The following is an 11,540-nucleotide window of genomic DNA, read 5'->3' as shown; positions in this document are numbered from 1 at the left end:
GCCCGGTGCCCGGACCCGCGGCCACGGGCACACACTGACCTGAGCGAGGGACGTTCCCTCTGACCATCAGGAAACGCTTTTCCCTCCGGGTGACCCGGCACCGGCACTGGTGGCCCGGGGAGTGGTGGAGTCTCCCTCCTCGGAGATGTTCAGAAGCTGGCCTGGGCCGCCTGCTGTTGGTGGCCTTGCTTGAGCAAATTATTTAATTCTTCTTTGCCCAAAACAAAAGCTTTTGATTAAATAATTCAATATTCTTGACTACCCTGAACTTCTGGAAGCGCTAATGCAGTAGGGATGATGAACTGGGCTTCTGTGGCAATACTGGGAAGCAAACTGGAGCCGCTGGAGGAGTTTGGAAGGAGAGATCAGGAGAAAAGCAGTCGTCTCAAGTCTGGTTGGTTTGTGAGAGGGATAGTGCGTGTGGTCCCTGAGATCCAAGTGCTGGCTGCCTGACTTGGGTGGTCTCCACCCGTTCAGTGTCCCTACGCTGTGTCTGGCCTGTCTCAGACTGTGTCTGGGGGTTACTTAGCTTGGATCAGGCCACCCCCGTCTGCTCTTTGTTCACCACAGATCAGTCTGCCTTTGCCCTGGCTCGTGTGATGAGCTTAGCTTAACCGCCTGGTTCCTGGTAGCAGACACCTGCCTTGCAAGCCTGGACAGGTGAAGAGCTGCGGTATTCTTCTCCTGGGATGGTTATTTTGGAAAGTGCTTAGTCCTTTCTTCACACTGCAGGGTCCTTTGGGGACCTGTCCCCTGTTCTGCATCCAGTGGTCCTGTGTTGGAAGATCTGGCAGGGAATAAAGGTGCCTGGCCTGAAGCTGTATAGACTGAGAGGAGGCTCTTCCGCCCCTGTCCTTGCCTGACTGTCCCTCTCAGAGCCTTCGTTTTCTGGCTTGTGCTTTGGGTCCTCAGGAGCGGCACTGAGCACTGCTGCTGTAGTGTCGTTGCAGTGGCGTAGGAAAGAGGAAGGTTACTTTCCTGGCTGAGAGTCAGGGCTGTGCAGACACGGATTGAGGAAGGATGTCTCTGCTTTGGCTCAGGATGTTTTGGAAATGATGCCTGTTTGTAGGAGATGGCAGGGGCCCTGTGCTGCCTGGAGCAGGCGGGGGCGCGGGGGCACTGCAGTACCCTGGGGAGGGTGGGGTGGGTGTGCTTTGCTGTTTTGTGCATTCTCTGTCATTCTTGAACTTGTTCTGCTCTCTCCCTGCCCCTCCATGAGGGGATCAACAACCCTCTTCTGTCTGCTCATCCCCTGCCTGTGCCTGGCTGCTGGCAGGGGTGGGGAGGGTGCAGTGCCGCTCTGGAGCTGGCGCTGGAACCACAGTGGCGAATTTAGGTCAGGTGTTGACAAGCAGAACATCAGACAGGTTTTTACTTGTGTTGTGCACTTCTAGGAGAAGGACTGCAGCTGGGCTCTTCTCCAGTCATCACAACTCTCCCAGTCCTGTGTGAAGCAGCAGTTGTCTCACTGCTACTGACTCCGGAGAAGCAGACGTGGTTCTCTTTCTATAGAGCTGGCGTGGTATCTTGTATCTTGCTGTGTTGAGAGCTCTACTAGAGACGTCGTGCTGCAGTGGTTTGGCTCTGTGCTGCGTGAGGTGCTCTGAGCAGTACAGAGCATCAGGAGAGACTGAGCGCTCCTGCCTGGCCTGCGTCGGGGGGGCCAGCAGAGGGGCTGGCCGGGAGCTCTGCTGCAGATTGCGTTCGTGTATCATTAAATGATTGTCTTGAATTTGGACCCTTGGGATCCCTGGCTGTCCGTTGTTCCTTTTGTGGTTTGTTTGTTATTGAAGCCAGTGAGACCTCTGCATCCTTTTGTCAGCCCTCCCAGATGTGTGCTGCAGAAACAGGCTTTGTGGGGAGCGTGCTCTGGACACCAGTCTTGGACATGTGGTTTGGGGAGGAATGTTCTTCAGCAATTGCCAGAGAGCAGCTGGGAGCTCCCAGCAGTGCTGACAAGTGGAGTGCAGCTGATGGTTCTTTTCTTCTTTTTGTCCACAGGTCGTGCTGGCAGGCAGTCCTTGCAGAGCTGACACCCAGGGGCTCTCGGACACCACTGGGTGCTTTGGTGTCTCACGCCAGCTTGATGCGTGCAGGACACTGGAGGACCTGGACAAGGCTGGAGATGGGGTGTTTGTAAGGACGTTGGCAATTGCCATGTACCCAGCAGGGTCAGTGGACAGGACCTTCTCCCGCTCCGCTGTGCAGACCCTCTCCCGGAGCCACTGCCGCAACATCAAACAAAAGATCTCCCAGTGGGAGGGGAGGACACAAGGGTGCTCCAGCAAGGAGAAACAGCAGCTGAAGGACTTTGGAGTAAAGTATGATGCTAGCTCCAATGCTCTACCCAAAGTGACACCAGAACATACAGAGAAGGGCAGAAAAACTGGGTCTGAAGATCCAAAGAACCTGGGTTTGGACTTCAGGGAAGATGTACTGAGCTGCTTGCAGACTGATGACTGTAGTGACCTGAAGCCCTGTGCATGCAGCTTGGCTTCCCAAGCCAAGGAGAAAGGAGAGTGGCAAGCAGGCTTCCTGGATTCAGGAGCGACACTGCCCCCAGGGAACTTCTATACCTCCCAGGCTCTATGGGGGAGAGTAGATCCCCTTCTGTCTGGCAAAGCCCTGCCAGTTCCCTTGGACCTTCAGAGGAAGCGAGGGAGCTGTGGCTCCACAGAAAGAGAACTTAAAATCAAAGGAGTGGATTCTCTCTGCAGGGCAGAGAGGAGCTTGAAAAACATTTACTCTGAGGTTGAGGGGCAGGAGGAAGAGCCAGCTGCTGTCCCACCACCCAAGCCCTGCAGGACTTTCCGCTATCTTGCAGAAAAGGATGGTAGTAGCAATGCCAGTGCTGCCAGGGAAGCTCCCCTGCAAAAGCAGCATGGAGGAGACTTGGTGTCATCTTTTAACAAACCTGAGAAGAGAATAGCCAGCAGGAGAATCAGAGGAAGAGCCCAGAGGTACATCGATTTGTCTCTCGTGTCTAAAACATGTTTTCTTAATCAGTCCCTAGATGGCTTTAACCAGCTTGCTTGCCACGATATCCTTGTGGAGGTGCTAGTACTGGTGATGCCTCTGTTGATGGGAAGAGGATATTTCTGGATGAAAGTATCCCCTTTCCAGCGTTGTGTGTGCACTGCTTTTACTGCTGATAATCTTACAAAGAAGGCTAAAAGCTCCAAACTGATGTCAGCCCCACACCTTGAAAGAGCTGAGTGACAATATGCTGGCCCCAGGGACAGTGCTGCTTGCTTCTTGCCCTGAGCTTGTCTGCAGCTGCGGTGTGTGGATTACAGAATAGCTTTCTCTTGGGGCAGTATGGCTGCTAAATGTTCCAGCTTTCATGTGAGTGAAAGATTCTCTTGTTCCTTAAAGTGGGAGGCTGTGAGCTGTGGGTAGCCCTGGTGCAGTAGGGTTGGCTGTTCTTCCCTCCTTCCCTTACGCGGGTCCCTGTTACAGAGTGAGGAGCCTCTGAGCTAGCTCGGTGCTGGTTCTGCTTGCAGCTGAGCTGCCTCGGGCAGCTGTGCTGGAGAGTAGTGTGAACATCAGCAGTGGAGATTTGGCTACGACTCCTGAGACCTGCTTTCACTGTGGCAAAGCGTGCAACAACAAACCAAATTTTTATGATGATGGGCTAAATCCCTGCCAGCTCCTTGGTGACCTCTGTGCTCTAACTTTGAGATGGAGGCCAAGTGTATGAAAATACAAACTTGCAAATGTGTTAACAGCCTTAGCATGAGCAGTAGGAGAGCTCTGGTAAAAAGCAGTGCCCTGATTCTGAGTACTGCTGCGAGTGCTTGGGCTGCAAAATGCATTTTGGGTTCTTGCCTCCGTGACAGGATGGGACTCCTGATGGGACTACTTGGAGCATGCTTGGCTGTGGAGGCTCCAACTTCATTTTTAATTTAAAAATCTCCCAGAGTAAGTGAGTAGGACTCACTTGGTGTGCTGGTTTTCACTGGGGTAGAGTTAATTTTCTGCACAGTAGCTTGTATGGTGCTATGTTTTGGATTTGTGATGAAAATAGTATTGATAACACACCAGTGTTTTAGTTATGGCTGAGCAGTGCTTACACAGCCTCGAGGCTTCTGCTTCTCACACTGTCCCACCAGCATGTAGGATGGGGGTGGGCAAGAAGCTGGGAGGGGACACAGCCAGGATAGCAGACCCCAGCTGACCAGAGGGACATCCCAGACCATATGGTGGTGTGCTCAGCAATAAAACTTTTGGAAAGAAGGAGGAAAGGGGGGACATCTGGAGTTAGCACATTTGTCTTCCCAAGTAACTGTTAGGTGTGATGGAGTCCTGCTTCCCTAGAGATGGCTGAACACCTGCCTGCCAAGGGGAGATCATGAAGGAATCCTTTGTTTTGCTTTGCTTGCGTGCGTGCCTTTTGCTTTACCTGTTAAACTGTTTTTATCTCGATGCACGTGTGCTTGCACTTTCACCCTTCTTATTGTCTCCCCTGCCCCACTTGGGGGGAGCGAGCCAGCGGCTGTGTGGGGCTGAGCTGCCAGCTGCGGTTAAACCTCAACACTTGCAAACCAGAGACTCCGGAGTGGAACATCCATGTGCTTGATGGCCCCAAGGAGGACCATCTCTGTGTGGATTGGAGACAGCAACTCACTGGTACATGCTGGTGCCTTTAGGAGAAGTTACACTGGTTTTCCTCTAGGAAATCTTTTGAGTTTGAGGACATCCAGGGCTTCCGCAACCAGATGGCAACCACCAACTCCCACAGACTTGGAGAAGAGACAAAGGGCACTCCAGGATCCAGGCTCATCTACACACAGTCCCAAGACAACATCTACGAGGACATTATCTGTATGTGCCTGTGCTTCTGGGGGATGCTCTCACTTTATTTAAGGGTAGCAGATTTGCTGGGGAGGGAGGAATGAAGATGAGAATGTATTGAGGCCCTTTCCAGCTCTGTGACTTTTAAGGTCCTCCCCATCTGGGGTTCTTTGTTGACGTCAGTAACTGTCTGCATGTGAACAGCCTGATTTCAGATGTCATGGAAGGCCGCTGGAGTTGGCCTGTGTTAAACTGATTTCTTTATTAGCTCTTCACATGCTTTGCTTGAGTGCTGCACAGAGATCAGTGTGAACACTGACAGAATTAGTTGTTTTGCGATAGAGATGCTTCCTCTGCAGTGGTACAAGTGTTTTGTTTTGCTGAGTCCATGTACAGTTTTCCAAGTTGATGGGAGTGGGTTAGAAGGATCTTTGAGTGGCGGGAACCTAATCCATCTTAACAGATCTCTCTCAGACCCTGTTAAAGCTTGGCAGATAGCTGCACACTCTCCCTGCTTGCGAGAACGCAGGACTTGATCTCCTTTCATAAATCTCCTGTCCAATGCTTTTTCCAGGTCCTGCAAAAGAGAACCCCTATGAAGATATCAGAGTGCTGCCCTTACCCCTGTGGAAGGTCCCATCTGTCTGGAAGCTGCCACTGCCCCGGAGCACCAGGAAGGCTCCCAAGGTAGGGTGAGGGGATTCACTTGTGTGTTTACAGCGAGTCATCCTCACAAAAGCCTTCTTTGGTGCTCCCCCCTCCCCACGTTCCCTACTGCTATGTCACTGGTTTTCCTTGTTTTTTATTGTTTGTTATTAATGTAAATGATAATGAACAGCCATGGCAGTGGCAGTTGATTAAGCTGCTAAGGAGCAAAAGAATAGGAACAGGAGAGTGCTTAATCCCATGCTTAACCAGCTCTTCTGATTCTGTTTCCTAGCCTCCCCCAAAACCTCCCTTCCTCAGTCGCAAGACCGTTGAGCTAAAAGCTTCCCAAACAAGTTTCCAAGGAAAAACGGTGAAGGACACCACCCTGCCTGTCACACTGACTGAGTGGAAGCTGTTCCGAGCAGTAGAGGCTGCGAGCAGGAGAAAGAACTTGCCCTGGGTGAGATTTAAGCATGACACGTTATTTTTTGCATGGCATTTTAAAGTCTTGTTGCTTTGTCTAGCACCTTCTAAGTGCTTTGTAAGCGGTCACAAAGCTGTGTGTCTGGCAGGTGAATGCTGGTTAGCACTGCTGTATGTGTGGACAAGTGACCCTGCTCAAACCATTTCTCCTCCAAGTAGCAGGGCAGGTGTTCAGGGATCAAAAAAGCCAGAGTGCCAGTCCTAGCTGGGGCAGCGGTGGTTTTGTTGGCCAAGAATCTGCAAAAGGAGTCCTAGGTGTTGACCTGGATATCAATGCTGTGTGTGAATACTAGCTCTGCCTTGTGCTTTGTCATTTAAGCCTTGTTCCCAGTGCTTCCCTGAACTGTAGTGGTGCTGGTGTTTGCTGAACATGGTGCAGGAACGCAAGGAAGCTCTCTGTGAGCTGAAGGGCCAGCTCTGCACAATTGTGTGTGCGCGTCCCTTGCTCCTGATGACTTCTCAGACTGACCCTTATGTTCTTGCTGCAGGCACTGAGTTGTTAGATGGCTGACAGTGTGGGGCTGCTGCAGGAAGCTGGCTGGGCCCTTGGTTACTTGGCATGTTGGCTTGGAGTTCTTGACTTCCCATCAGGAACATGTTCCATAGTCTAAAGGTGAAGAGCAGGTTTTAGGGATGGGAGCATTTCACAAAGCCTTCGTACAGTTCTCCCCCCTGCTGCCTCCTCCTGCCTGTGTGCAAAGGCAGATATACTTCTGAGACCAGAGTAATGAGAAAGGCTTTAATCCACCTTCACAATAGAGGACTCCATTGTAATTCTCACTTGATGCGTTGAGAACCTTTCTAGATACTAGTATTGGTTACCAGCTCATGTCCCTCAGTGGTAAGATGCAGCATGTGCTCGAGAAGGACAGCTGGAGCTGCCACTGTAGTGGCACTTTGTGGATAGGGCTCAAATTTCAGTTGTGGTAGTGGCAACAACTTACTTTTGCCATGGTAAAATCATTTAACTTCTGCAGATCTTTATTTCTTGTGAAAATTGGGTGTATTTGCTCAAATTGCACAAGTCTGGGAGGTAGCGTTGGACAGCTGCAAAATACTTTTCAAACATGAAGTACTTTAGAGTAACAAGCAACTTCTGTATGGGTTTTTAAACAAACTGTAGGCCTGGAAAATCAGGAAGGAGATGGCAAGATTATAAAAATGCTGTGATGGAAGATATCTTTCATTTGGAGGGAAAAATAAAACATTCTCTAAAAGCAAACCTATTCCAAAAATCTGGTAACAATTTATGAGCAGGAAGCACACTTTACTCTTTTTGCTTACAAGGAGTTGAACCAAGATTGCTCGAGAGATTGAGAAAGAGGTTGGAGTCTAAAAAGAAAAAACTTACTTATTGCTTAAGAAGCACATAGCTGCCTCAAACACACCCAGGATCTTTCACTAGTGATTCAACTGCACAAAAATCAAGACAATAATGGAAATCTTCTAGGTAAGACTGAGTGGTAGAGGAGAGAGAAGGCAGATTTTGCAGGAGAAGCATTGCTTTCTGCTGTGGGCTGTTTTCTTCCTTGCAGCCTCATCGTGCTAGGAGGACTGGCTAACGCAGAAAATGGGGAGAAATAGGTCTGAAAATGAGAAGAGCCTAAACCTAGTTTGCTGAGCTGGGGATAAAGGCTTGAGCTATAAAACAGGTTCTCTTGCTGAATATCTTCCTTTTTATGCAGTATTTGTGGTGACAAATGGCTGGGCCCCACCCTCCTAAATCCATTTAATGAATTCTTAACTTGAGACAAGAATGAACTTGACCTTCTCACTGCGTTTGTCATAAATCCTTCCTCACAGTGAGGTGATAGCCATCGTTGACACGCAGAATCCAGGGACCACCTGCAGCGCAGTACCCCTGGCAGCTGCGGCAGGGGGAGTCCAGAGGGGCCTGGGACAGAGTAACTGAAAGCATCAGGACTTTGGTTTTAAGGCCATTGTGACCAGTGGCAGGAAGGTTCACAGCATCGACTTGGAGTGTCTAAATGCTGACCCTTCTCTCTTGTCTGTAGCTTAGTCTGCACTGGGCTATGTTTCTTTCCATTATTTTTTTTAATTCCAGTGGACCAGGTCTGTAGTGTCCCTGCAGCACAAACCCGTTATTCTCTCCCACTGTCTGTGTTCACCTATGCAAAATGAAAGTACATCATCCTTTAATTTTAGCAATCTACCCTGGGACAAGGACTGTGCTTAGAGCAGCCTTGTTCTGTGCCCAGCATGGTGCTTTGCAGTACTTACTCTAGCTGTCTGACACCCAACTACAGCAGCAAACTTAAAAAAACTAAAGCAAACAAACAAAAGACAAACCCCAAGCTACACTGAGAGAGCTCTGCTTTTTCTGGGTTTGGAAAGAATTGGGATGCTTGAGAGCATGCAGAGTTCAGAGTCCTTTGTGGTGAAGGGTTTATAGGGTATTCTTGGAAGTGCATTTGCTGTTGGTCTCTCTCCGATGCCAAGGCGTTTGCTGCTTCTGTTCCCTGTTTGGTAAACAAAGTATGATAACTTCCAGAATGCCTGAGCAGTTTGGTGTCAGCTTTGAGATGTGCTGACAGTAATCTCTTGTAGCAGAAATTCTGTGTTCATTTGTTATCCAGTGAGGTGTGCTGGAAGTACTCTCTGAGCCAGGGTCCCTGGTAGGACTTGGGTGGCCTTTCCCAGGTGTTGCAGTTGTAGATGATAGCTGTTGAGCTGCAGTCCTGTAGGCACCTTGACCCTTTTCTGGACCCCCACGTTAACCTTTGCTTCTGCTTTGGTTTTCAGCTGGTACTAAAAGTACAGGAGATCTTTGATTCTAAGCGTGGAAAGAAGAAGGTGAAGTTGCTCAGTCCTGGTGGGAGAGAAGCACCTCCAATGAAAGGTACAGAGGTCTCCAGCACCGTTCTCTTTGCTATAAACCTCTTGAGCAGCACGGTTCCTGTACATCCTGGGGTACTGCTGGCAGGCAGGCACTACCACCTCCTGCAGCTCATGCTGGTCTGACTCAGCAGTGCTAAACCCCACGTCTCACAGCTGGAATTGTTGAGCTCTCAGCACTGCAGGATTCAGAACACTTGCCTGACCCAAGTTTAACACTGTCACAAATGGAAGATTCCGCTATGATCTGAGCCTGAAGAGCTGGGCTACTGGTTAAAAGTGCTTTTTCAAAAAAGCAGAACAAACTAAAAAATTCCCTACAAAATCTCTTGACACAAGAACTGCCTCTGACTACTCCACTCATTGATTTTGTGCCTCTAAAGTGATATCCTTGTGTTCTGATGTTTTAGTCATGGTATGGTCTTTATTTATACTATATTCTGTTCAGCAACTCTGTTAACTTTTATAGCAGTATCAAATAACCACTTGGTTTCTGTTCTTTGCCTTTGTTCAGCTGACCTATAGGTGGTTTACTGGAAACAGTGACTTGACATCAGCTCTGCTTTTTGAAATTTACTGTTGTAACACATTTGCCAGTAGTGGCTGTTCTTTGCTAATGCTCTGAGCAGGATAAGTGGGCAGCCCTGAGTGAGTTGATCTGATGAGTCTAAAGTTGTCTCTCTTTCACAACTTTGGGTGTTGCCCATCTTTCTTCTGCATGGCTAATAAATGAAAACTATGTGTGTTTCAGGTGAAACCAGTGGGAATGAAAGTGATACGGAAAATCAGCCAAAAAGTGAGTGAATCACAGGGGCTGGTCCTGTCCCCATAGCACTACACATTTGGCTAAGGCTTGAGTGGCATAAGCACACTGACTAGTTGTGGCTTCTGCCAAGACAGAGAAGGGGAACATTTCAGAGGCAACATGGCCCAGGCTGGGAGCTGTTGCTGTGACAAGTCGGCCTCTATTTCTGCCACTTCTGAGCCCTTGAGGTTCAATGCCATTAAACTGCCAGTGGCTAGAAGTAGACTCATTATTGGGCTGGTAGAGTCACACTTAACTAAAATACATCTTGCATGAGATTGTCCCTGGATCACCTTTGCTGCTAACACTTGAGGTTATTTCCCCCTACTTCCTTGCTTTGGTTCTGTTTTATATGTGTCATGTGAAATGCCCTTTCCTCTGGGTTATCTGTCTGGTTCCACAGTCCTGAGTTTGATCATAGGCCCAAACTACATGTAGGACTTGAAATACCTACTTGGTTTTAGCTGATGTGGGAAGGACCAAAGAGGTCTTAGTTTCTACACTGGTAAGGTTTGAATGTGAAATGGTGATGGTTGGCTGGCAGCCCTGATGAGTGACTGTCATGTCTTTAAGCAAGCATCTAGCAAAAAGGACCAACAGAATTGTTTTAGATGTTTTGTTTACTTGGAGGGAAGCATACAGAAGACCCTAACTGGGAGTGAGTAGTGAAGATCCACTTTTTTATGTTGAGAGCAATGGAGATTGTAGAGTCTCTGCAGACAATGAGTCACTGCCTGCTTTAAGAGTTGTTTCCAAAGTGTCCAGAATGTGTTATGGTGCCTAGGCTACAGGAATTCCTTACATCAGAGTGCTGTGCCTGTGCTTGTGAGTCTGTACTGCCTGTCGAGATGTCCCAGCCTGGAGGTTTCTTGGCCAGGAAACTGGCTCTGCCTCTTGTGAATGGTCATGCTGCTTTACAGAGTAGCTGCCTGAGGCCTGGCAGGTACTGAACTGGTGGAGCTGAGCTTCTTCTCACTGCTGAGCTTTCCTTGTTGCTACCACGGCATGTCACTCTGAGATGTGTGGAAGGAATGTCAGGACAGCAGGAGAATGCTGGCTGTCAGTCAAGAGGGATTTGCAGAGCTGCTGCAAGGCCAATGCTCCCCTGTCTGGAGCAGCTCGGTGCTTGAGAAGCTGACGCAGGAGTCCAGGTGCCGTAGAACGCAGCAGTGACGTTAGGCAGATGCACCCATCTCTTTTCCTCCTCCTAAAGGTGGTGACGACTCCTCTTCTGTGACCTGTAGGTGTGTGACAGTGATAGCCACGACCTGGTTTTGGATTTGTTCCTTTCTTCAGGTCGACACAGGTGCCTGCTTCAGGGGCAGTCAGCCTCCAAGAGGAACCCGCACTACCAGACTTTGGAGAGAGATTTGATAGAGCTCCAGGAGCGGCAGCTATTTGAGCTGTTTGTGGTGGTGTCGCTGCACAAGAAGGCATCTGAGAGGACGTACACACCACACATCATACAGCAGTTTCCCAGCAAGGTATGAGTTGCATGGAAACCTGCCCACAAAGCAGCTGTTTATTTCCTCTCGTGGTGTGTATCCCTTCCTCAACTCTACACTGGTAAAGCTGGCCCACTGGTTGGGATACAGGCTTGGAATATGAAGCACCTTGCTCTGTTACAGACCTAATGTGTAGCATTGGGCGGTCGTTGAGGATCTATCTTGTTAATGAGTTTACTGTCTTTTGTTGGAACTAGGAAGGCTCCTGCTCTAATTCTAATTGCCTGGAAATATCATAAAGCCCTATACTGTACTGTGATGCACTGCTGAGGCAGCCTGCAGGAGAGAGGAGGGAGTGCAGCGCTCTGTTCCCAAAGCTGGCACAACCTCATCCTGGTAGTCTGTGATTTATAAACAAGGAGTGAAGCAATTTGACTGATGGTGCACAGGAACTAGAATCTCAGGGCTCTTACACTTATTTATACTGTTCTGGGAGAAATTACCAAGAC

General features: G+C 49.1%; 1 protein-coding gene across 1 annotated transcript in view; it reads left to right on the top strand.

The window, feature by feature from the left end:
• Positions 1 to 2,157: 2,157 nt before the first annotated feature.
• DENND2C (DENN domain containing 2C) overlaps positions 2,158 to 11,540 on the top strand; it is a gene marked incomplete at its 3' end in the record, with an annotated part of 16,174 nt that continues 6,791 nt past the window's right edge. The window contains exons 1-7 of the mRNA XM_010163961.1: positions 2,158 to 2,960; positions 4,676 to 4,824; positions 5,369 to 5,481; positions 5,735 to 5,902; positions 8,689 to 8,785; positions 9,533 to 9,577; positions 10,883 to 11,070. Coding sequence (XP_010162263.1) covers positions 2,158 to 2,960; positions 4,676 to 4,824; positions 5,369 to 5,481; positions 5,735 to 5,902; positions 8,689 to 8,785; positions 9,533 to 9,577; positions 10,883 to 11,070 — 1,563 coding nt within the window. The remainder of the gene's footprint in view (positions 2,961 to 4,675; positions 4,825 to 5,368; positions 5,482 to 5,734; positions 5,903 to 8,688; positions 8,786 to 9,532; positions 9,578 to 10,882; positions 11,071 to 11,540) is intronic.

Source organism: Antrostomus carolinensis, unplaced genomic scaffold (assembly GCF_000700745.2).
Source record: "Antrostomus carolinensis isolate BGI_N321 unplaced genomic scaffold, ASM70074v2 scaffold7643, whole genome shotgun sequence".
Classification (NCBI taxonomy): Eukaryota; Metazoa; Chordata; class Aves; order Caprimulgiformes; family Caprimulgidae; genus Antrostomus; species Antrostomus carolinensis.
This window is presented reverse-complemented; position numbering and strand designations above follow the sequence as displayed.